Source organism: Budorcas taxicolor, chromosome 4, assembly GCF_023091745.1.
Source record: "Budorcas taxicolor isolate Tak-1 chromosome 4, Takin1.1, whole genome shotgun sequence".
NCBI classification, from domain to species: Eukaryota; Metazoa; Chordata; class Mammalia; order Artiodactyla; family Bovidae; genus Budorcas; species Budorcas taxicolor.
In genome coordinates, this window is record NC_068913.1 from 50,702,886 (window position 1) to 50,730,314 (window position 27,429).

At 37.4% G+C, this 27,429-nt stretch overlaps 1 protein-coding gene across 1 annotated transcript; it reads left to right on the forward strand.

Annotated features, from left to right (window-relative positions):
• The first annotated feature begins 6,829 nt into the window (after positions 1–6,829).
• Positions 6,830–20,486, forward strand: CBLL1 (Cbl proto-oncogene like 1). Its single transcript, XM_052638813.1, has 6 exons — positions 6,830–6,944; positions 11,705–11,872; positions 14,782–14,882; positions 15,272–15,355; positions 16,337–16,410; positions 19,000–20,486. Exons 1-6 carry the CDS (start codon positions 6,932–6,934, stop codon positions 20,036–20,038), a joined length of 1,479 nt encoding a protein of 492 aa, XP_052494773.1. The 5' UTR covers positions 6,830–6,931; the 3' UTR covers positions 20,039–20,486.
• Positions 20,487–27,429: the final 6,943 nt, after the last annotated feature.

Sequence of the window (27,429 nt, forward strand, 5' to 3'; positions counted from 1 at the left end):
AACTATATGGATGACAAGTTTTTAAAATTCCAACTAAAACTTTTCCAACAATACAAAAAAAAAAAAAAACACACACAAGGACAAAATTTTGGGAATCACTAAATATCAGTCTGAGCTTCCCTGGTGGCTCAGATGGCAAAGCATCTGCCTGCAATACGGGAGACCCGGGTTCAATCCCTGGGTTGGGAAGATCTCCTGCAGAAGGAAATGGCAACCCACTCCAGTATTCCTGCCTGGAGAATCCCAGGGACGGAGGAGCCTGGTAGGCTACAGTCCATGGGGTCGCAAAGAGTCAGACACGACTGAGCGACTTCGTGATCTCGTGTGAAATATCAGTCTATACAGAAAAAATTATTATTACAAGCTGAACAGCTTGCTCAGCGATCTCTCTTTACACCTAGTGTATCAGTAGCAATACTTTCATAAAGACAATACAGTAGCCTATATTCAATGCAAGGCCTGTGTGTCCATTTTTTGCGCTGCCTTTGCTCCATCAGTACTGCATTTCCCCTGGCTCCTGTGCCAACTGACATACAGCTAGGACCAATTAATGGTGAAAAAGCTGGCTTAAAAATCAACATTCAAAAAACTAAGAACATGGCATCCATTCCCATTACTTTATGCAAATAGATGGGGGAAAATGGAAACAGTGACAGATTTTATTTTCTTGGGCTCCGAAATCACTGCAGATGGTGACTGCAGCCATGAAATTAAGACACTTGCTCCTTGGAAGAAAACTATGACAAACACAGACAAGCATATTAAAAAGCAGAGACATCACTTTGCTGACAAAGGTCCATATAATCAAAGCTATGGTTTTTCCAGTAGTCATGTACAGATGTGAGAGCTGGACCATAAACAAGGCAGAGTGCCAAAGAATTGTTGCTTTCGAACTGTGGTGCTGGAGAGGACTCTTTAGAGTCCCTTGAACAGCAAGGAGATCAAACCAGTCAATCCTAAAGGAAACTAACACTGAATATTCATTGGAAGGACTGATACTGAAGCTGAAGCTCCAATACTTTGGCCACCTGATGTGGAAGCTGACTCATTGGAAAAAGACCCCAATGCTGGGAAAGACTGAGGGCAGAAAGGGACGACAGAGGATGAGATGGCTGGATGGCATCATTGACTCAATGGATATGAGTTTGAGCAAACTCTGGGAGATAGTGAAGGACAGGGAAGCCAGGCATGCTGCAGTCCACAGGGTTGCAAAGAGTTAGACATGACTTAGCAACTGAACAACAAAACGTGTATACGTTTAAACAAGCACACACCTACACAGTTTTTTTTTTTTTAATTTTTAATTGGAGTATAGTTGCTTTACAATGTTGCATTAGTTTCTGGTATACAGCAAAGAGAATCAGCTATATGAATACATATATCCCCTCTTTTTTGGATTTCCTTCTCATTCAGGTCACCAATGAGCACAGAACATAGTCCCTGTGCCACGCAGTGGTTTTTCCTGAGTTATCTATTTTATACATAGAATCAATAGTATATATATGTCAACCCAATCTCCCAGTTCATTCCCCCTCCCCCAACCCCAGTGTTTTTATGTTTGTACTCTTCATCTACGTGTCTATTTTTGCTTTGCAAATAGGTTTAACTGTACCATTTTTCTAGATTCCACATATATGCATTACTATTTAATATATTTTTTTTCTCACTCAAGAAAACCTCAGGCTTGCTATACTGCTTGAGTTTCTTCATGTTGGCAGATATGGGTTGTCTTCTGGAATGAAATGTTCTTTGCTCATTTTATTGAATGAACTGTGAAAATTGGTATAATAAATTGTCACTAATTCTTTACAATTCTAGTGGTCATTGCCATTCTATTGCAGTTGTTTTTTTATTGCAAGGTTTTATCCAGTTGTTTGCCATATCCATTTGTGGTCAAAAGTTTAAATTTTTTTTGACAGGCTCATATTATGTTTGATGGCATTCTTCAGTAAGTCAACAAATATTTTTGTGCCTTCTGCTAAATACTGTATATTATACAAATATGAACTACTAATTGATGCTATCTTCTAGAGGCATACTTGGATAAAATGTTTCTAAAGTATGAATTAAGACAGTGATGTCCTAAACATAGATCTGAAAGAGCAGTAATTACCAAGAGGAATGAAGGAAATAAACATTTATTGAGGGCCTGTTATTTAGCAAGCAATAAGAAGCCTTCACAGATGGATCTCCTATGATCTTCAGACCAGTTCTGCAAGGAATGTTACTGTCACCATTTTACTGACATAGAAACTGAGCTTGAGTAATCTTCCAATATCACACAGCAAGAGCTGAGATTTGAACCCCATTTTGCCTCATCCCAAAGCTCATGTTCTTTCTCTATTATATATATTATCTATTGGAAGCAAGAGTCAGAGAAACCTTGATGGGGAAAATGGCACATGAACAGAAGCCTTGATGGGTAGGTAGGTTTTAAGGTGGGAGTAAGAACTGCAAACTCAGGCCTAGTGTTTTTCTCAACTGAGGGACAGGTGGGTGTTAAATCTACGGTCAAAAAACTGTTTTCATGTACTAGTATGACACACTGTTTGCTCAGAGTAGTGTAAAACCGCTGAACATTCTTTTAGGTGTGAGCTGAACAGAGACGTGGAGAGAAAAAAAGACAAGAATCTTTTAGTAGAGGAGCGGTTGGGAGGAACAGGCCTATAAGCTGAAAGGATATCCACTGCAAAACTGTCCTCAGAAGAGAAGGAAGGCTGCAGAGGTTCTCTAGAACAAACGTTCCTATCCAAATGGGTAAATACATCGCCAGGCTTCAAAGGACAGAGTGGGGAAGTGCCTTCAATCAGTAATGTTCAGTCCTTGTAGTCTTGTTTCCTTCTTACTCCCCAAATCTGTCTCTTGCCCAGTTTTTGATAGTTTTTGGAAAGCTGGGGGCCATACTTAATAAGGCTCAGCTGTGGTAACATGTTTGGGCCATTTCAGCAGCTGGTAGGGAGAGGAGAAAGATGGAACCATGAGAGGCTGGAGTTAGTTAAGTCTGCTAATGACGCTTGAAGGCCGATCACTCAATTTACTCCAATAAACAAAAGTCAAAGAGCCTTGGCTAAACATCAGGCTTGCTTGGTGTGTGCATCAGTAGGCTAGGAGGTGTAAAACTGCCCTACTGACCTTATTGTCAAAACCTATCTCCAATCCATATTTACAGGCAATAATGAAATTGCGGCTAACACTTAACACTCATTTAATAATGGGCCAGGTGCTATATTGTTATCTCACTTAATCACCTCATGAAGCAATGAATATAGTAACTACTCTGGTAATAAAAACTATCATTTTATGAGGGCTTACTGGGTGCCAGTAGGTACTAACTGCTTTAGATAGAAAACAATATTTAATTCTCAAAATAGCCCTACAGGTAGGTACTATTACCATTCCCACTTTATAAATGAAGTCAGCCAGCCACGAGATTAGGTAATCTGTCTAAAGTCTTACAGCTGTGTTGGGCTTAGAACCCAGTTTTTAACGTCCAAGTCCATATATCTATCACTATAGTCCACTACCTTTCCTATTCATATCTACTTATCAAACTTGTTCACGTTTAGTGGACACTGTCCTGATCGGTTCTCTTATTAACAGATCACTCACACTTGCTGGCATTTTGGCCATCACAGAGAGTCTCAGGCTTCCTGGTCAATTGTTCTTACAGGTTAATAGTACTGACTTCCTCCTACGCACACTTAAGATCTGCTCATTGTTTCTGAATCTACCTTGCTGAACTGTGTTCTTTTTATAAACATAACATGCTAGGTTTTGTCTATATGCTCTTTCTGAACTGTTACTCTGAAATCTTTTCAAGGTTCTCTATAATCAAACCTTATTTTTCAGTATTCCCAAACATGGACCAAAGTGAAGCTGATCCCTGTTCTCTATAGAAGTTATGACATCTGTGACCTTGCTCTTTCTGGTTTGATGTGCCTCTTTCATTTCTCTCACCTTCAAACGCTATCCTGTTCATCAAGATAAAGTCAGTCTACCTAACTGCCCTCAGCTCATAATTTTCTCTGAATGTAGGTAGCACTGCATTCTCCTGAAAGACACAGAATGTAATTCCATGTTTTTAATTATTTCTATAAATGCTAGGCTATATGGTTCTGCATATAGGAACCATTATTTATATGTTTTTTTCCTTCTGTGGTCTTAGGCACTACAGTGTTACAATTAAAAGAGCATTAAGGAGGGCCCTCACTGGTGGTCCAGTGGTTAAGACTTGGCATTTCCACCGCAGGGGGCAGGATTTGATAAGTGGTTCCAGAACTAAGATTCCATAAGACATGCAGTGAGGGGAAAAAAAAAAAAAGCATTAAAGAAATGAAAGTTATTGCCCTTTATCTGGCATTGAGGAGTCTCAAGCTCTCTGACACACATCCTATAGTGCTATGTATTTAAATGCAAGGTCATCAAAACACCTTGAAGAGCACTGACTAGCAGATGTTTGTCAATAAGATGAAAATATGATATACACCTTAGTGCTTCTGATTGTCCATTACCATGATGTTTCATTTTTATAAACCTTAGGATAGTACCAAGCTATAAATTAAGTATAAATGTTGACTTTCAGTAAAATTGTGACTGCTTACAGCACAAAGGTTAACAACAACGAATACCAGAGGGCAGTAATAAAATGTTATATACAGTTTCTCTTATCATTTTAGAGGAAGAAATTAATTTGTCATATTGCCCCTGTGCTAGTAAAGTGAGGTTATAGTTGAGGGAAAAGTGAATATAGAGCACAGATGCTATAGAAATGCATAAAAGCATGAGGTCAAATCAAATAAATGTTTACCTAACATTTTAGCAATAAGAAATCTAAACATGTAAGTTTCCTTTTAGTAAATTTTCATAACTTGATGCACCATAAAATGTTGACGTAACTTCTGACTTACATATTAAATTACATAAAACACAGTTTGAAGACATTTTAAAAAATTCTAATTCTTTAAATAGCATCAGCAGACACTAATATTATTACTCTGAACCTGCATCTGCATCAATCTGAAGTATGGCTGAGTCTATGGCCATACCACCCTGAATGCAACTGACCTCGTCTGAAGGATGGCTGATGGCTAAATATGAAGATCGAAAAAATTTAAAAAACAAAACACTTTCTAGGTGACAACTACTTTTCTTTTACACACAAAATTGGTGGAAAATGCTTGATTTTCATATCAATATTGTATTTAGAGAAACAGGGAACTATGGAAGAAAGGTTGTTTCCCCCAACTTGCGAAACACAAAAAATGCCCAGCAATTGAAAGCATCTTGAAAACCACTTAGGGATACAGAAACTTACATTTTAACAAAAGCAAGTGTAACTCTGAATCACAATTGTCCTTAGTTGTGAATGCACCTAAAAACTTGTTTATAAAACTGCACAAACGGTAAGTCTTTTAAAAGATCCCACCAAAACATTCACCAAATAACACAGAACACTTACAGTATTACTCATCATATTATTCCAAGCTCTCACTGGTTAACTATACAGATGGAGCACATCACTACACATACTTGACTCCGAATTCAGCACCATGAAACCGCTTCTCTAAGAGGTCGACACAATAATCTTTAATTGATCTAGGAACTCTGGCACTGAAAGCGTGCATAACACAAGGTAATGATGTCGTCACCGAGGGACGACAAGAATAGAACCCAAATCCCTTGACTCCCCAGCTTGTGTTTTCCACTAATTGTGCTCCTTTCTACTCATTCGAGAGCATCAAGTGTGAAGGGCTGGAGAAGGGAGTAGACACATGCGCCAGGGTCGCGAGGTGGAGACGGCCCAGAAGGTCCTCAGGAATCACTCTTTGGCACTTGTCTTTTGTTTCGGCTGAGGACGATGAAAGCTGCAGCAACCACCAACCCTTGGGACCAAGAACTGGAACTAGGTACTGCCCGTGGCGGTAACTTGTCTTTTCATTTTTGGCCTTTCCCCTTTTTCACGGCTCCATCGCGGCCAGCCCTAACCTCTCCCCATCCTCAGCTCTACTCCGCACTGGAGTCCCCGCTGACCTTTTTAAGAGGCGGCTGCGCTGCATCCGTCCTCCACCTGGCCCCGCGTACGCTCCTTAGGACAGGTGTTCTAGGGGGAGGGGGAGGTTTCCCTAGAAAATGAATGCTAATCAAGCGTTAGAAATGGGTTTCAGCTGTTAGCAACTTGAGATGGGAACCGGGGTAGATACCCAAGTCAGCTTCTGTGTGGGTCTGTGCAGCTCATCACGACAAAGCAAAATGTAGATATATATGCACAGAGCTTGTCTCTCTAGCTGGGAGCCTTACACAGCTCAACCGTCCCCTAGGCAACCTCCCGCTGGAGGACGCTTTCCGGAGCGCGCGTGTTTACACTCTTCCTGGACCGGGGGTGCTAGAGAACGTCGCTCGCGGACTCTGGGGGATTCCAAACCGTTACTCCGCCCGCCGGGGTGGGACAGCCCAACGGCTGAGCCTGCGCAGTTGGGCTAGGTCGGCACCAGGGTCCCGGCGCACTACAAGTCCCAGAAGGCAAAGCTCCGCACGGGGTCGGGGGGGGGCGAGGGGGCGGGGCGCGGCGGCTGCCTTACCTGCCGCGAGCTTAGTCCTCCGGCTACTACCGGCTCTCCCCCTCCCCCGTTCCCGTCAGTCTCCGCTCCACATTAAAAGGCTACTTCCTCTGGAAGCACATGAGAGGAACCCTTAGCAGCCTCTACACTGACGCTCCCCGCGTACTCGCTTTTTCTCTCTCTGCCCGAACTGAGCCTGACTCCCTCACCGGAGTCGGCTAGCGGACGCAAGAGAAGGGAACTTTTGGAGGGAACCAACCTGGTTCCACCTGATCACACTTCCGCCTCCCGGGCTCCGGAAGGTACCGCGCACGCGCTCCCTGCGACTCCGGCGCGGTTGACTTCCGCTCCCACTGTGCCCTGCGAGTCGAATCATGGATCACACTGGTAAGGAGGCGGAGGCAGTGGGGGTCCAGGTTCCATGCCCCCTTGGCCGGCCTGGGACTGGTCGCCCAGCGAACATAGAGGGGTTACATTCGCCTTACAGCACTGGGGTGTGGCGGCGAGGAAGGAATCTCACAGACCCCCTTCCCGTCTCCGGCCAGGGCCTGCTACTTCCTGGCCTACCCTCCGATGTGGTACCTACAGCCTCGGTGCCGGCAACGGCAGCTCCTTCTGAGCCCGGAGCCTGCACCGCGGGGGGCGCGGGCTTCGCGGAGAGGAGAGAGCGCCGGCAGTTTTCCCCCTCATTTTGGGTGCTCTGCCCTACGTTATGGGGACTGGCGGGTAGAGAGTCTGGGAAGTGTCATTACGCTGCGAGTCGATGTGCTAGAGTGGGTTAGAGACTTCCTGCTGTTTCAGTCAGCTTTGGGCGGGTGCTTGCGATGGTCACTGCCTGTCGTTGTCTCTCCGGTGTTTCTTGGACTAGAGGTGGGACAAGGGAGTCGGATATGGTTTTTGGAATGATACCGGGAGCAGCTTTTCTGCTTAAGCCTGTAGCATGCTCCGCGCTTCATCTGTGGTCCTTAACCACCAGTCTTGAGCTTAAAATCAAGATATTCTCATCACTTTCTCCAAGTAAGAATGGCTCCGTTCTTTCTTAAGTGTTTTTTTTCTTTTGCTCCCTTGCAGTTTTTGGATGTTGAATGAGTGCATTTGGAGTTAGATACTGCTCCGTTCAGTTTATCAGCTGTATTACTAGTAGGGTGATAAAAGGCTTTTTTCCAGTATCACGTATTAGTTAGGATTCCTCAGTCATCAACTGTCTACCTAATTTCATATATATATATACACACACACACGCACGTTATGTGTGTATGTAAACACACACACATACACGTATGTATATACACATATTCTTCTAGGCTTGGAGGTGGAATGATAAACAAGGTGAACTGAGTCACTGTCCTCAGGGAAGTTACGTTCTATTGGGAAAACCACAATGAACAAGTGTTTAGAAATACAGATTATTATGAGGGCTTTGAAGAAGACATATGGGGCTGTGGAAGGTAGAAGCTTCAGAGACGGTGGTCAGGAAGTCTTTTTAGGAAAGTAACATTTGTAAGCTGTGATCTGATGGATGAGAGGAATCCAGCTTGGCATAAATCAAGTGGAAAATGTTTATAACAGGTACTAAGACTCTGAGGGAGGAAAATGTAGAGAAAACCAATCAGCTGCACTTACATAGAGGGAAAGAGCCCTAAGATAAGATTGGTAAGGAAGGCAGGAGTCGGGTGGTGCAAGGCTTTGAAGTCCATGGAAAAGATTTGAGTGTTATTTTAAGTGCAATATGAAGCCATTGGACAGAAGTAGAGGAGGAACATAATCTCTTTTTAAAGTATAACAGGTTGTTGTATGAAGAATGGTGTAAGAGAAGGAGGCAAGATAAATAGAAAATTTAGGAAGTGATTGCAATAGACCAGAAGGGAAGCTTGGTTTAGTGACGGTGGCTTGGTTTAGTAAAAACAGGAATGGGCAGATTCAGTAAATATTTTGGTGGTAGAACTCAGGCCCTGGTGGATTGGTTTGGAGGCATGTGAGAGAAAGAAAAGGTGCGTAGGGTTCTAGTTTTTGAGTGGTGTCCTTTATTGGAAGACTTGGGAGAAAAATACCTTTTTTTTTTTTTAATGGAGTAGAGGTGACAAATGGGAATTTGGCAACAAGACTTTGAACTGCTAAGGATGAGGTGTTTGTTGGGACATAGAAGGGGAGATGTCAAGTGGAAATCATAGGGCAGTTTGTTTGGAATGATTTTAAGGCATGAGGATGGATGAGATCACTTAAGGAAAGGGAAAACAGTAGAGAAGAGGGCCTAGCAGCAGGCTCTAGGGAACTCTAGTGTTTGGAGCTTTTATAGAATTGAAACCCGTGAAATCTTGGTGTTAGAGAAGCAAACGTGCCACATTAGCAAAATGTTTCTCATTTGAACCTGTTACTGGAATTGAGAGTCAAGCACTTTTCACAGTTTAAAGATGTTATGTTAGGAAATTGTAATGTGGGTTGGTGTGTATCGGAGTATTTATTATCCTACTTTCTAAGTTAAAAGTTTGCCTAAGAAAGTAAAAGTCATCCTAACATGAAAATACTCACTAATGAACTGACCTCTTGAAAAAATAGTTCCTGCTCAGATATCCCTGCTGCTTAACATGAACCTCTTTTCTTTTTTTTTTTTAGTTAATTTCCTTATAAGGCAGTGTCCTTACCAGTTTCATGTCAGAAAGTGGTATTAAATGTTGTATACTGATTGTGATTACAAACCTTACAAAATATTCAAGCTTTCATGATATTCAGAAATGTGAATTTGGTAATTGAATCACAAAAAAAATCATTGGGAAATGAGGATGTGCCAGATAGCCAGTAAATTGAACACATGTCAGGATAGGCATCTCAAAAGGAAAATTCTAATATCAAAGGATTAAAAGAGGCCCCTGGGGAGATTGATGGAACTCTCGAATGTTATGCAAAAATGACTGGTTTTGTGAACGTGCTGAAATTGTCAGTCATAAAATGAAGGCTATCCTGTAGTATTGTAATAGAAAATTACTTCAAGAAACTCCTAATTAACACTTGATTGAGTCTTTGGCCATTCTAAAAGTTAGCACTTAGTTGTAACTGTAACCTAAATTTTGTAAAAATATTTCTTGATTCCTTTAATTCAAGATAAAATTCTGCACAAATCTTTTAAAAACCTATATGATACAGTATTCCGTATTAGGCCTTTTACAGTGGATTTCACTTCATATGAGTGGTTACATCCTTAATTCTCACTCTCTATAATATCCAAGGACTTTTCATTGTTAGGGTTTTAGGGTTTTTAGTTGTGATATTCAACTAAATATATTGTTGAATATATTGCATATATACTGTATATTTTGACTCATAATAAAAACCCCCAGGATAAACCCAGAGTGATGTCACTGTTAACAGCTTGAACTTGGAGTCTGAGGCAGACTGCAAGATGTTAGAGGGCAGCAGGCTCTTGAAAGTCATAATTGTGACTTCAGATGTCTAGGGTAGTGTGAAAAGGACTTGTAGTAATGAAGTGTTGTTCACCAAGGAAAAACCGTTCAGAGTCCTTTTACTGTCGGAAAGATGACATTGAACTGTCTCTGATAACTTGCTATTTTTTTAATTCATTGAAAAATCAGGAATACCTTCCAAGCAAAAAAAAAAAAAAACAAACTCATTCTGCCATACCGTTTTGCTGTTACATTGTTTGCAGGTACTTTAAACAGCTAGAGTCAAAGCAGATGAAATACATTATTATCTTTTTGCTACTTCATTGCTTATAGATATTTAGCAACTAAATGCAACTGGAGTGAAAGCAGATGAAAGCATTATCTGATTGTTGATACATTTGTGAAGTATTGAGAGTTAAATCAAGATGGATTTATCCTAGTTTAAGACTTTTAACTGTCCATGTATTCCCATTCCCATGATTTTTTTTTTTTTGCAGATTAGCTGTTATGAAAATAATGATAGAAAGCAGACTGAAAGATATTTAAATTAATAATTAAGGACTGATTTTGAATTTTGTTCTGTGTATTATTGAGAAAGAGTGCAAATCTCTGTGTTATTCTAGTATCCTTAGAGATCATTACTGCTGGGTAGGATACTACTTCCAAATTTGGCTTTAGTGAATTTAATGTGGATAGTTTGGTTATGTCTCTGTGCTGTCTCCTGCAGTGGCAGTTACGTAGCGTTGCTCACTAATTGTCATGTTTAAAATGTTACTATTTTAAATTATTTGCATTTCCTACTTTAGGACATTTGCCTTTCTGCTTTTAGCAGATAAAGGTAAATATTTTCTGGATTGTAATATGTCATGGACTTGAAAAAAAGGTGGCTTTTAATCTTAAAATAGAGTCAGTTCTATGAAATAATGCTCGTATTACTCATAGGATATGAGTAAATTTATTTCGTAAGCTAATAACAGAGACATAGAAAGTGTCAGTTGTTTAGGCCTAGTTGAAGTATAGAAATCTTGCATCCTCCTCACCTATAATTTACCATTACAGTGCTGACTAAGAATAACGCAGTCACCTGTACATCTGGAAATGTTATAGTACATTAGTGTCTGTGTTTACTACTAAATTGTGTGGTAATTTTTACTATATTCCTGAATGCTTTTTAGAAAAACTATTTTACACCGAAGAGGATAATCACATCCCTAAAACTAACTCCTTTTTCCGGGTATTATTTATGTAATTCTACCATTGTCAGTGTTAGTTTGTGTTTCCAGTATTGATTGTCCTGATGCAGATTACTAAATTCATTGAGTGCCTACTTTGCATGCTTGATGGAAATGATGGTTTTCTTTCTTTTTGCTGTTCTTTCTTTACCTTTTATTCCTTCTTTTAAAAAAACAATCTTACAGTTGCTAGACAGAGCTTCTTACCTTAGGCTCATGAAGGATTTTATGTTTCTGTAAACCCCTTTGGAATTACATGGAAAATTTTATTGTCCATCCTCTTAGGGAGGGGTTCTGTAACTTTTGTGAACTTTTTAAAGGGCTCCATGTCTTAAAAAACATTGCTTTAAGAGTTTATCCAAAATAGAGAAAATTAGTACTTGAACTTACATAGCATAGTATTTAAAATCAGATACTCAGCCCTTCATGATGTTGGGTATATTGCTTTAATACCTGTGGCAGAATAACCTTCAAAAAGAAAACCTAAAAGAAATTACAACTTTTTTTCCTAACATAGACAATGAGTTACAAGGCACTAATAGTTCTGGATCATTGGGTGGTCTTGATGTTCGAAGACGAATTCCTATAAAGCTCATCTCCAAACAAGGGAACAAAGCCAAAGCTTCACCTCGAACTCCAAGGACTATAAACAGGATGCCTGCAAAGGCTCCAGCTGGTGATGAAGGTAATGTGTTTAACAGGTCCAAAAGTCTTTCTTTTATATCTGATTCCACCAAATAAGCCATGTGAGTTTATTTACTTTTAGCCACTTCTTTTTTTATCTTAAATATTCTCTTCTTCAGTCTTTTGACTTCTCATTTTGGCATATTTTACTTCCTATCCCCTTATAAATATTTATTTATTTTCTTTTGTTGTTGAAAGTAACACTGTCTATTGTTTAGAAAAATCTAAACAGTATCACAGAAAACATGATACTAAAGTAAAATTGTCCTTGCATTTTTATTCTCCCCTCAAATAATCCCTGGTATGACATTTTCATAGTTGCTTTATAACTGGCACACCCCCCTGCCCTTTTTTTGTAAGATGCATGTGAGATTCCGCTTTCTCAGATTCAGATATATCTTATTTAAGAAGATGGATTTAGGTATTTCACTTATGGATATACCATAGTTTATTTTAACAATTTTTAAAAACATTTTGCTGTTAAAGACAATTTTGCAATAAGTGTCCTTATTTATTTCGTATGTATGTTTTGTAGAATACACACCTTAGTATGTGTATTTTGAAACTTAAATTTTGCATGAATTTGGGCATTTTAGAACTTGGTGGATTTAGAATTTATGCATTTTAGAATTTAATAGATGTTGTCAAATGGTTCTTAAAAAATAGTACATCACTTTATACTCCCACACCAATATTGGTACTATTATCCTTTGCAGATTTTTGTACTGATACGCATTTCTTTAATTTATCAGTGGTGCTGTATGTTTTCATAGTATTGGTCATTTCTTTTTTCTAGGCTCTATCTGTTCATATCCTTTTCCATTTTTTTCCTGTTTGATTGTCTTTCTCTTGATTTTTATGAGTTCTTTATAGATGAACAAAATTGGCTTTTGTTATATGTTGTGTATATTCTCTATTTGTCTTTTGAATTTTATGTATAAAATTTTTATTGTAGAGAAGCTTGACAATTCTTTGTAGTCAGACATTCAGTCTTTTCTACTGAATTTCTGGGTTTTATGTCATCCTTAGAAAGGCCTTTCACCATTTCTCGAGTATAAAACAGTTTTTATGGCCTATGGGCCAAATCCAGTGCTGTGTTTTATCAGTAAAGTTGTATTGGAACACATGCATGCCCATTCTTTTACGTATTGTCTGGCTGTTTTCGGGCTTCCCAGGTGGGTCAGTGGTAAAGAATCCACCTGCCAATGCAGGAGTCTCGGGTTTGATCCCTAGGTTGGGAAGATGCCCTGTAGGATATGGCAACCTGTTCCAGTGTGCTTGCTTGGAAAATCCCATGGACGGAGGAGCCTGGTGGGCTGTATATAGTCCCTGGGGTCACAAGGAGTTGGACATGACTGAGCTTAGGGCGCACCACGCGTAGCTGCTTTCACACTATATTGGCATAGTTGAGTAATTGCAGGTATGGCAGTATTTACTTAATTGGTCTTTAGGCAGATAAAGTTTGCTGATCGTGGCTTTGGAACTTTTATGGATGTATATTTGGTTGTTAAAAATGGGGTGTGACTTGAAGTGGGAGGGGATGAAGAGATATCTGAGAGGAAAGGGCTAGAAAGGGGATTTTAGCTTTTTTGCATTGTTTTACTGTTACACAATAATTTATTTATACATTACTGTATAGTTTTAAAAAATTATTTTAAAACTAGAAAGGCCAAAGACAAGAGTACCCTAGGTTATTGATGGAGCAGCAGCTGCTGCTTTGTTATCTATACAGATATATGTATAGTTTAATGATGGGAGTATAGGTTGAACCACTCTGGATAATGATAATGTGCTCATGATTTTCTTAGCTCTTGTTCTGCTCCATAATTTTCTGAGTTTTAGATAAGTAGAAAAATTAACTTTCCTTATTTTGAGTTTTCGATGACAGCAGCTTTTATAAGGTATAAATGGGCCATCTAAGAGCCTAGGGTCACTCACATGGAACTTAGAAGAATGCTACATTGGTGTTGCAGGTAATTAGATAGCAGTACACTGGTGTATCAGTATCAGCTTCAAGAAATTATTGCATCTGTGCCTGTGTGTCTGTCTGCAGATGTTAACCAGTTCTAGGGCCAAAAGTCGTGAGAAGCCTGGCATATTGGAGGGATAGATTTGTCTTCTCAGCTTTACTTTAGGTAATTGAATTCTACTGAGAATCCCCATCAGACTGTTCACTGATTTTCTTTTCTTTTGTATAAGATGAGAGGATTGCCATCAACTTTTTAATCAGGTCAGAGAAATTGAGCCTATTTGATCTTTATCTTGAAGTTTATTGATACTGCTACATACAGTGTAGGGGAGGAGACTTGTAGGTAGGATATAAATTTTGCTATTCGGGTGAATAACCAAGGAAAGGTTTTAATTGAAATGATGAAGTATAAGTATGTTGAGATTTCTAAAATCAGGTTCAGTTTAAAGTTGAAGAAGAGGTTACCTAATTTTCTAAGTCATAAGAAGAAAGCCTGCAGAATTCTTTGTTAATCTTTTGGCACTAATACCAGTTACAATGTAATACCACTTTTATAGATGATTGGAATAAATGACCATCAGTATCTTTTGTGTAATAATCATGATGATGATTATTAGTAGTTTTATACGAGAAATAGTCTGGTGGGTTAATATGAGCTCTTGAATAGGAGGGAAGAGATCAGAGATCCCTTCCTAGCTCGGCCTCTGTGTGTTGTTATGGTCTCCAGTACTGCAGTATTCTCAGGCATGAGAATTGGACTACATTTCTAGCAGCTGTTTAGTAAGACTTGATTATGCTGTTCTTAGAGGAGCTTTGAAAGGTGTCAGTGAACAGGTCTATTTTGTCCATGTACAAAATAGAAATAACAGGTCTGTGTACCTGTATTTCCAAAATGAAATTTGAGATGTAAAAAGTTAATAGGTAACATTTTGTTTCCTCAGAAGGATTTGATTATAATGAAGAAGAACGGTATGACTGTAAAGGGGGTGAACTGTTTGGAAATCAACGAAGATTTCCTGGACACCTTTTTTGGGACTTTCAGGTATAAGTAAAAATTAAAAAATTTATTAGAACAATAAAATATTTTAAATGCTTTATTAGGACAATTTAGATTGCATAAAGAATAGTGTGAACTTTTATTATAATTATATCTTTCATTACCCATAAATCATTTGTTAATGCCATATTTCCAAAAATAATCTGAAGTAATTTTCAGTGATGTCAAGTAAAATCAATAAGTAATAACACTGTCAAAGGGGGAAAAAACCCAAAACTGATGGTTGCCCAAATAATGTGGCATACGTGGTATCATACCAAAAGATCTTCATTTCTAATTGTTTTAGTAACTTTTATACTAACCAATTCATTGTGTAATTTATAGACATAACTTTTAGAAATGCTTAAGGAAATTTTAATTCATCATTTCAACAGATAAACATCTTAGGTGAAAAGGATGATACTCCAGTTCATTTCTGTGACAAATGTGGATTACCTATTAAAATTTATGGGCGAATGGTAAGTATAACTAAGTTAAATTCTGTTTTTATAAATTTATATATTTGTGTAGAGATGAGAACTCTGAAATTTAGATAGATTTATTATTGTTTAACAATAAAGTTTATAATGAATAAGTATAAAATAGCTAGGGAAAGTTTGGGGATAATATGCATTTAATAAAATTATCTTGACAGATTCTTGGATTGCTTGTAAAATATTAATTAAGGAAACGAATTCTGAAACTAATTTCTTTGAATGGTTTGATCCTTAGGGAAAAAAATTTTTTTTCTTTAACAGAATCAGTTATTTCTAAAGGCTAAAATTTCTAATATAAAACTGAATTAAATATTATTTATGATTTCTGGGTATTCTAAGCACTTAAAGTACTGTAATTTTATAGTAATTTTCATATATGAAAAGATAGTTTTACATTTTTGTTGGAAAAAAATTGAATGAACTGTTAAATCTGTGGTGGTAGAAGCCGTGGATTCTGCACTGTTGCTTTGATTTGTGGCATAACTAAATAACAGTAATGAATTGTGAGTTTTAAAATAGTGTAACATTATTTTACTGTGTCCTTCTGATTTATTTTAAATATTTGTAAGTTCATTAACTTAAGACTACCAGGGAAGAAGGCTGCTTATATTAAATGTAGAGGATACGTGTTCTTTCACTGCCATGAAATACTTTGTGGAGATAATAGGATTAGGTGAAACGTTGTACAGTATTCTTCAGGAGCTTTTAACCTGTAGGAACCATGAATGTGCATGTATATGTTTTTTGGGGAAGGGCCAAAGTTTTCATTGCATTCTCACAAAGAGCTTTGTGACTGAAGAAGGTTAACTGTTGCTTTTATGTAACTAGTACTTAATATATGTTCATTTTAACCAACAGTTCTCAAGTACCTTCCATGTCTAGGTCACTGCGCTCACTGTTGCTTTTTATCGAAATATTTTAATTTGCTCTAGAATATTAACTGTAACATGTCTCTGTTTGCAGATTCCATGCAAGCATGTGTTTTGCTATGACTGTGCTATTTTACATGAAAAAAAGGGAGATAAGATGTGTCCGGGGTAAGATCATCATTAAATTTTTAAATAATAAGGATTGTGATATAATGATTTATGATCTAGGTTAAAGGTGAGGATGTGATATAGACCATTGGCAAGATGTCAAGTGTGTAGACCTGGCAAATGTTTCTCTGTGAACCTAGAGTTGACTATAACCTTCTCCTTAGGATAGGGCTAATTAGCTATTATCAGTTAATTCACATTGGCCAAAATAACAATATTAAATACATCACAAAGTTAGCATTGTAAACCAAAAATACTTTCTTATTTTAATGGGATGCTAGACAGGTAGTATCACGTAGTGATTTAGAGCAAAGACTCTGGAATTAGAATTATTGGATTCAAATCTTTATTTTGTGATTTATTAACTATGTCACATAGATGATTTCTTTATCTGTAAAATGGAGCTAATAATAGTACTTACCTCCCTGGGTTATTATTAGAAGTAAATGAGTAGCAGATAGCAAGTACTATGTAAGTATAAACTCTTTATTTATTGACTTCAAATCTGATTATGTCTTGAGTACATCTTAGAACACCTTCATGTTCTAAGACAGGCTCAGACAAATTAAGACCAAAGACAAATTAAGGAGGTGTTGATCGATAGTGATCTTTTTGGAAATGGTAAGGATCCAGAATAAACTATGAATATTTATATCAATTCAGAACCCCTGATAGAAGATTTAAGAAAAACCTTGAGAGAAGCTTCTTTGGGAACAACTGTAGGCTTTCTAGGTCACTTATAACCTAAGTTAGAACCTCTCCCAAGGGTTGTAATATTAGTTGGTAATAAAATTGTGGACGGTTGTAAGGGATCGTTTTCTTTTATGGTGTAGGAAGATTAGCATCTGTGGGAGAGAATGAAGATTCATTAACAAACCAGTAAGAACTAATTCTCTTAGCATATTTTATTAGCCCTTTAAAGTCATATATTATAAATTTTATAGTGTGAGTTTAAAGAATATTTTCTCAATAGAATTAAAATTCAAAAGAATTAGGGAATTGACAGTGCATATTCACTATTTGCCTCATTTTCTGTAGTGCCTGATTTTCCAACACAGTGTACATCCGCTTAAATTCTATAGTAAATTTGATTGCCTCATTGAGATAAGGGATTTTGGATGTTGTAAAACACCATGTAGAGGACATCAGAAGGTTTTCTCTTTTATGTAAGTGTTTTGATGTTAATATTTAAAAGGGAATTTAGTTTTCAAGTTTTTCAGTGTAACTTCAGTAAGCATATCACTGGTTGGCTATTAGGGATATTAAAACAAAAGCTTATCTGGATTAACAGACCTGGGTCAGAAAGTGAAGAAATGACAACCCTAATTAATGTAAATATTATATATTAATGCTTAAGCATCACCCAAAGAAATACACCCCACCTTCCAATCCTGTTACTGTGAAGCTATTTCAGAGTTTATAGCAAATTAGAAGCAAAAAATGAGAAGTGTGCCAAATGGCCACTAAAGGGAAGCCTCCTAAGTATGAAGAAGTAGTACCAGCCTACAGTGAGGAAGAAACACCAGCCACCACTCCAAATCAAGAATATGGAGCCATTTGATACAGGTCATATGACCTGATCCACATATTCAATGATGATAGCTTATACGTGTTTAGTGCTTAACTAATCATTAAGACCTGTCATTTTCACTGTTTCATTGATGTTTCAAATGTTCTTTTAAGTAGGGTGAAGTCTATATAAAAGCATTATGAGTTAGATTAGATGTTATAACCCATTTTACAGATAAAGAAACAAAGTTTAAATGACTTCTCCAAGATCTCAGCCAATACTAGGTCCCAGTTCCAATTCCTAGTTCAGTCTTCTTTCTGTTGTTTCAAGAAGCCTTCTAAAGGCAAAAGTGTATTAAAAAGCAGCAGATGAAGAAGAGTTACAATTTGACCCTGACTTCTTAAGAAAATAATTGAGCTAAATGTAGTGTTTATAATTTAGGAAAGTAGGAGTGTGTAATTCTTTGTAGTAGATTTGCCTGACAATTCCGGAAGACCCCTTCTTGAAAGGACTCTTGGCATTCGTGGTTTGAATTTAAATATTGTTTAATATTAAGAACCTTGATGGTTAGGATGATCCTGTTTATTTTTGTAGTTCTTACAACACCTTTCACTTAGTATCTTCTACGTAGTAGTATTTGCTCAGAAAATTGCTTACTGGTCAATAAATACTCTACAGGTTTGCATTTTGTGATTCTGACAAGATCCTTTGGTTTGCCCTTCCTGGAGTTTTGGGGTTTTTTGCACACGGATTCAAAACATAGAATTGTTTGTGAAATCAGATAAATTCTAAATCTTGGTAAGAAAAGGGTTTTGCTTCAAACCTACTCTGTTTGATAAACACTTTAAATTTTTTTCTTAAGAATTTTGATGTTGACAGAAATGCTGATGCTTAATAGCAAACAAACCACAAAGTGGAAAAGATTAAAGGTTCACTTACATTAACTATAACTTTTAATTGTGAACTGTTTGCAATGTTTTCCATAATAAAATTTAAAACTAGTCATATCTTTGAAATTTAGTGCCTTATTTTTATAGTCTGTTTTTAGTAAATCAAACTTTTTTCCCCTTCTGATTTAGCTGTAGTGATCCTGTGCAGCGAATTGAGCAGTGTACACGAGGTTCTCTCTTCATGTGTAGCATTGTTCAAGGGTGCAAGAGAACATACTTGTCTCAGAGAGACTTACAGGCTCATATCAACCACCGCCATATGAGAGCTGGAAAACCTGTTACCCGGGCTTCACTTGAAAATGTTCATCCTCCTCCTATTGCCCCACCACCAGCTGAAATCCCCGATCGTTTTATCATGCCGCCAGACAAGCACCATATGAGCCATATTCCGCCAAAGCAGCACATCATGATGCCACCACCTCCTTTGCAACATGTGCCCCACGAGCACTATAATCAGCCACACGAGGATATCCGTGCTCCTCCAGCTGAATTGTCCATGGCTCCTCCTCCACCTCGCTCAGTCAGTCAGGAAACCTTTCGTATTTCAACAAGAAAACACAGCAATTTAATAACTGTCCCTATTCAGGATGACTCAAATCCAGGTGCTAGAGAACCACCACCTCCTGCCCCCGCACCTGCTCACCATCATCCTGAATATCAGGGCCAACCAGTGGTCTCGCACCCTCATCATATTATGCCTCCACAGCAACATTATGCACCACCCCCACCTCCTCCACCACCAATAAGCCATCCAATGCCACATCCTCCCCAGGCCGCAGGTACTCCTCACTTGGTGTATAGCCAAGCTCCACCTCCACCAATGACCTCTGCTCCACCACCAATTACCCCTCCCCCTGGACATATTATTGCCCAGATGCCACCTTATATGAATCATCCTCCTCCAGGACCTCCCCCACCTCAACATGGTGGTCCACCTGTAACTGCACCCCCTCCTCACCATTACAATCCCAACTCTTTACCCCAGTTCACTGAAGATCAAGGAACTCTGAGCCCTCCATTTACACAACCAGGGGGAATGAGTCCTGGTATATGGCCTGCACCGAGAGGGCCACCTCCTCCTCCACGAATGCAGGGTCCGCCTTCTCAAACCCCACTACCTGGACCACATCATCCAGATCAGACAAGATATAGACCGTATTACCAATGATAATAGTATTCTGAACTGATGATATGATGAGGAAACAAAACTTATATGTATAGTCAATCTTTTCTTTAAGCTTTGACTGTTCGGGGAAGGAAAAGCGCCTCTTGCTGAGGTGGCTGTACAACACTTAGGGTCTTGTCTCTTAAAATGGTTTTAAATCTTGACCTTAGGATTGATTTCAAGTACTATACTGTAGTGCAGTTAAGTGGCTCAGTTGAGCACAGCTATATTTTAAGAACTTTGTTCCCCTAGTGTGGTAAATTGACCCAGAGGTGACCATTTGTAAAAAAAAAAAAAAAAATTGAAAACCTTTTTCCATTGTTCCACTTTCAAAAGTACGTCTTTTGTTAAACCCAATGTTTAAGTTTTTCTTGTGATACATTTTGTTAACCTGTGTAAAAGGATTAAACTTCAATATGGTTGTAAAAATACTATTTTTATGTGAACTTAAGTGCAGCCACATACTGTTTTTTAAACCATATGTTTTACCACTAATTTCCCAAAGTTACAATAAAATCCTAAAAGTAAAAATCTAATAGAATTTACTGTAAGGCAGACTGTTAAATGGTAGAAAATTATTTCACATTTTAGGCACTGAAATTTTGAGGTATATTAGGTATATAATGCACTTCACTTGGATGCCTTTTCATTTATAGGCAGCCTCAGGAGCACCAAAATACATTGAAATTCCAGTACTAAGAATATTTATGTCTGTAATGTTAAGAGGCATTGCTTGTATTTTTGGAAAGATAGGGCCAAAGTAATCAACTCTGTAGGCTCCAAGCTGTTGGGGATGCTGTTACTCATTAATGCTTTTTACCGAATGGTTGGAGTCATATGCATCACACTTATTAACCTTAAGTAACATTTTATAGAACTGTATAAGTGGTATTCTTTAGATGAAGTGTGTTCCTCTCTGCTCATTGTCTGAAACTAAATATTTAGGGCTGAATAGGCTTTATGTAATTCCTCATTTCATGGTAGAATTTGATCCTGTGCTTAAGTGGATTCTTGTTTATTGGGTTTTAAAGTATAATTTGAATGCCATGGAGGAATTTGAATACTGTATTAATGAAGGATGTTCTTGTAATCACATACTTGCGTTGCTCAGGTTTCATTACTGTATGATAAGGTGTTTTTCTTTAACTTAACATTTAAAAACTATTACTGACTTTCTGTTTCTTTCATTGGTTAAGCAGTCTAAAACTTGGAACATTTTTTTAGCATAGAGTCAACAGTGAAGACTACCAGATGATTTTGTATTGAAGAGAAAAGTAATGTCTAAATTGTGAATTTCAATGCATTATAAGGTGCCTTCGGAGTCAGCTTTTGCATTCTAGGGGCTTGTTACAGTCCAGCTAAGATGACCACTTACAGTTTATACAGAATTCATATGTATAAATCAACATTCTTAGGATATTACTATATATCCTTTGAATACACCCCTGTGAAGTACTTCCTCCCCCCTAAAATGGTGCATAACATAAACATGAAATGTGTAGTATACAGATACCATTTATTATTAAATAGTTTGTAGTGTATAAATTTAGAACATTTCTTTTTGACAAGAGGTGAACTGATGGCTAATTTACCATTTAATTCTGTCAGGAACAGGCAAAGCAGTTTCTCACTTTGGATAATCTGATGCAAAGTCATCTATAAATTTAGAGCTGAAATAATATAAATGGCCCTTTCAACCATGACCAGCTGAAAATAATACACTTTTTCTTTAAGTGAAAGTACGTGATTTTTCACACCTAGCAATTTGAGAGTTCAGTGTTAATGTGGTGTTTCTAATGAGAAATTGTTATTAGAAGCATAGGAGTGAAATAGTGTGAAATGGTGGTGAGTGTGTCTATCATATTACTGTAGGTACTTGGACTGGTGCAGACTTGATTACCTTTAATGGCCCTCTTTGGAGCTGTTAAAATATTATTGAAAATTCAGTACCAATAATTTGGTTTCATGTAATAGGAAATAATAAAACTCACTTTAAAGCTTCTCAGCTATTTATGAAGAGCTCACCTGATTTAATTGAAATTCACTAGAATTGAATGTATTGAACAAAAAAATGTTATCACGGTAAAATTCCACATGTTAAGTCTCGTAGGCTTTAAAATTTTTTGGTTAGGTTAAAGAAATATGTGTTATGCAGGGAGGCAGTTCAGATAAATGTGTTGTAGCAGACAGTTTTTTTTTTTGTTAAATGGTGTTAGACTTGAATTCATCTAGTTATTGTTTGAATGAGGGTGGGTGGGTAGAAGGATAACAAAATTACTGTTAGTGTTTCTTTCCTTAAGGAAAAAGATGTGAATCCCAGCCTTATTTCAGGGAAGCCTTTGAAGCTATGATGGACGTAAGTCTAAATTAAATGTATGTATGTTTCATTATATTGCTCTTAAAAGACTACTGAGGTGGCAGTTTAATTCTTAAAAACAATAAAATGAAAGCATAAATACTATTTTGCCTAGGTGAGTTTTTACCTAATGATGACACATTTGGGAGACTGCAGAATTTTCCACGTCGATACAACTTTTACAGCAAAATTTCACGTTTTTGGAGATTAACCAGCAGGGTGAATGTTAGTATTTCTAAAGTGACATGCTTGTTCAAAGTATAATATATAGTATTGGAGAAAATGATCAGTTGCAAAGATTGTAAGAAACTACTTAATACTCATTTTGCCCTGTAAAAAACCACTTGCTCAAGTTATTGCATAAGAGACTAACACTAATACAAATGGAAAAGATAATTTGACCATATTTTTAAACTTGAAATAGGTCATTTTATGATATGAAGTATACAGAGCTGCTTTTGGCTTTGTTCTGATGTACTGGAAGGGTATCTTTCATACGACTTTTTGGAAAAACCATGTAAACTTATTTTTGAAAAAACGTTAATGGAAAAAAAAAAGTATGTGGAAAAATCTCAAGTACCTGAAACAAAAATACACTTTTCTGATTATTAGATCAACCATCAAATTGGTATATTGATGTTAATTGACGCTTGACATAATCATACTATATTCTAACTGAAGTGGATTTATTTTTCTTTACTGATTTGTAATTGTAATCTGTTCAGTTGTGGCCTAGACCAAGCAGACTTTACTTACTACAATATATGCACAGTCTAATAAAGCAATATTGGATATACTAGACTTAAAGGGGAAAGAGAGGTAAGCCAGTTAAAATACTTGGTAATAATACTAATAAAAATATTTGAATTTTCAAACATTTTTTGTTTTGATTCATGCCCCTTCAGTTTTCTGTCTTTGAGGGGAAAAGCGTTAAGGCAGAATTGTTAGAGCAACATTTTAATATTAAACTTTAATTTCCTCATCTCCCATTTGAAATTTTAGGCATTACAGAATCACAGGATTTAAATGAACAATGGTGGGTCATGAGTTTTTATCACTTGGTCAGGACCACATCTTTCTAAAAATCTAGCCTGTGTCTTCAGAATATCCTATTTCTATTTTAAGTTAGTTGTAAGCACCAACTTTAATACTGTATTTAAGTCTGTTTCTTACTAATCTAGTCTTTCTTGGTGGCTCAGTTGGTAAAGAGTCTGCCTACAATGCGGGAGACCCAGGTTCAATCCCTGGGTTGGGAAGATTCCCTGGAGAAGGAAATGGCAACCCACTCCAGTATTCTTGCCTGGAGAATCCCATGGACAGAGGAACCTGGTGGGCTACAGTCCGTGGGGTCACAAAGAGTTGGACATGACTGAGTGACTTAACACTTTCACTTTTTCCCGTTAATCTACCTTTGAAATTGTTCTCTGTCTTCACATTGAAAAGTCTTATTCCCTTTTACTTTTCTTCCTATGTGTTGCTTTCAAAACCTTTTAATTTTTTTTTTTGTTTTAAAATTTGTATTCATTTCAGTTATACAAGCAGTAAATTTTGGGGAGAAATATGTCATATTACAAATAAAGATCCCCTTGATCACTACCATAATTTTCCCTTCCAGAGATAACCACTGTTATAACTGGTGTACAAATCATGTTAGTTGCAGAGCTGACAACTAAATAATAGGCTTCATGCTCTGGTTAAGCACCTTAATAATCCATGGTAAATGTAGTATTTTGTGGCCTGTACTCAGATATGTACTGAACATACACCATGTGGAATATATTCATTTATATGCTAGATGCCATTTCAAATTTTAAAGATTTTATATTGGAGTATTGTTGATTAATAGTGTTAGTTTTGAGTATACAACAAAGTGATTCAGTTACATACATACATGTATCCATTTTCAAGTTCTTTACTGGTTTAGGTTATTGCAGAATGTTAAGCAGAGCTCCTGTGCTATACAGTAGGTCCTCGTTGGTTATCTGTTCTAAGTATAGCAGTGTGTACATGTTGATCTAAGCTCCCAGTCTGTACATATCCCTACCCTTCCTGGGCTTCCCTGGTGGCTCAGCTGATAAAGAATCTGCCTGCAATGCGGGAGACCCAGGTTCGATCCCTGGGTTGGGAAGGTCCCCTGGAGGAGGGAATGGCCGGCCACTCACGGTATTCTGGCCTGGAGAATTCCATGGACTCTGTAGTCCATGGGGTAGCAAAGACTCGGACAAGACTGAGCAGCTTTCACTGCCCTTCCTCACTGGTAACTAAGTTTGTTCTCTTTCTGGCTTATAAGTTCATTTTTTCTATTTTTAGGTTTTGCATATAAGTGATACATGATATGTATACTTGATCAGACACCATTCTAATCACTTGGGATGCACAAGTCTTTAGAGACAGATGACCAATGTGTGTGTGTGTGTGAAGTCGCTCAGTCGTGTCCAACTCTTTGTGACCCTGTGGACTGTAGCCCACCAGGCTCCTCCGTCCATGGGATTCTCCAGGCAAGAATACTGGAGTGGGTTGCCGTTTCCTTCTCCAGGGAATCTTCCCAACCCAGGGATCGAACCCAGGTTTCCTGCATTGAAGGCAGATGCTTTAACCTCTGAGCCACCAGGAAGCCCAGCAAATTTCGTTAAATTATATAACATGCTAGAAGTGTGATAAAATCACACTTGTCAGGAAAATAAGAATAAAGGGAAAGTAAGAATAATGTGTTGATAGGTTTGCGATTTTAAATCTAGCAGTCTGGATAGAATTCATTGAAAAGTTGACATTTGAGCAAAGATTTGAAGTAAGTAAGAGTTAACCACATATATTATATGTGGAAGAACTTTCCAAGCAGAGGACAGAATCTATGAAGGCCTTAAAGAAGCCTAGCACAAATGAGTGAGTAGTAAGAAGAGGTCAAAGAGGTAATGACAGCGGAATGGAAAGATCACAGGCTTCCTAGGCCATTGTAAAGACTTGGACCTTATTGCTCCGACATAGCAAGCCATTGTGAAGTTCTGAGCAAAGGAATGTAATGATTGGGTTCAATTTCTACATATAAATTGAACACCTATATGATGGACACAGGTATACAGTGATGAATAAAATAGATACGATCCCTACCAATTAGGAGCTTATATTCTAACCCCTAAATTTAGTAGTCCCTAAGTTTTCCTCAAAAAATTTTATGTTCTTTTTCAAAATATGGTGGCCAGGTGGAAAAAAAAAAATTAAAAAATATTACAAAAATGGAATATATATACAACCATAATGAGATAATTTGTTTGGTTCTGGAATTAATGTTTTCTAATTGCTTTTCTGGGTATATTTAATTGTGCAATGCTAAATAAGTGACTTTGGAACATATCTGTAGAATGCATCTATTGTTCCTGAGTTTAGTCTTGCCTTGTGCTAGATCAGATTTTAGATAGGTTTTTCTTTCTCTGGAGAGAGAATATTTCCTAAAGATTAAGAGCCTGAGCTCTGGAGTCAAGACTGTCTGGACTGAATTCTGGTTCTACTACCTATAGAACTAGCAAGTATATGCAATTCAGACATTATTTAATCTTTAAGCCTTGATTTATTTTGCTTTTCTGAAAAATGAGGATAAACATAGAACCTACCTTATGGGGACTTTTTTGAGAGTTAAATGAGCTGGTTCTAGATATAAGGTAGAGTCAGCTGAATTTCCTGACAGATTTTTCAGCTTGACCAGCTGGAAGACTGTGGAGTTGGCATTAACTGCAGTGGAAAGATGCTAGTAGAGCTGATGAGGGGGAGAAGATCAGTAGATCAGTTTTGGCCTGTAGATGTCCAGGTAAAAATGGCAGGCAAATATGAAATATTCCTCTTTGTTCTCTTGCTTACGCAGTGGGTGGTCCAGCTTGCATTTAAGACATTATGTTTCTCAATGAGAAATTACTGTGTTTAAACAAGAATATGTATCACATGCACAAGTTAGTACTAGAAAATGATTTTGGAGATAAACCTGCTTGGCATGGATGAGTGCCAGCCTTTCTTAATTTCAGTAATATAGCTGCTTCTTGACAAGTGGTTCTGTCTCCCAGTTGATCATTGGATGTCCTCTCCCCTTCAGTCTTGCTCTGATTTGTGTAAGTTTTATTTTTATCTCCCAGCACCAATCTCTTGACCTCTTCCTAAATAAAAGATTAGAGTTTTTGTCCTAGTCAATTTCCAGTATTTGCTCCGAGGCAGGCAAGTCAAGGTCCAGCTCCATGCATACCCCTTACTCAGCATATTCACCTTAGAGGGCTCAGAGAAAATAAAACATTTAAGGATGAGGAAAGTGAACCTCAAGATGTTATGGTTGAATGGGTTGTGATGGAGGTTGCCATAAAAAGTGTTGAGATTCTAGTTTTTAATTAAGAGAAGATATGTGAATAAGCATTTGTTTTATTTTTCTGTAATTGGTTTTAAGTCAAGTAGACAAGCCCTCTCAGTAAGACTATTAATAAAGGATGAAAGAGTACTTTGACAAACATTTAGAAGTGAGATCTAAAACAATTGGGACAGCTTTTCCCGTTAACAGAGTGGCTTTATGTTGAACAGAGGCCACTGAATCTTTACTGTTGGTGATGATGTTTAATTTCTGTTACATAAAATAAATAAATTTATAAAATACAAGTCTCATTGCAGAAAGGTTAGAAGGATTCTCATGTAGCAGGTTTCCAGTCAGATCACTGTAAAGAGGACTCAGCATGTTTCAGAAAGCTAATAAGAAACTTAATAAAGCAAGACACACCTATTGTACAGTTGATTTTTTTAAATGAATATATGTCAGTATGAACTATATAAATTACAAGATTCAAAGCAGTGGTGCAAATGCACTGCAAACTATGCACAAAAGTAGTGGCTTAGATGGAAATCTGTCAGTGCTATAAAAATACTTATAAACAAAATAATTTTCTTTTGATAAATCTACAAAGTAGAAAATTAAAAGCATTTACATAATTGGTTACTAGATATGTGAAAAATATACCATGCTAGAACAATCTCGTTCCAAAGTTTGAAACATAATTTCTGTCAGAAATAC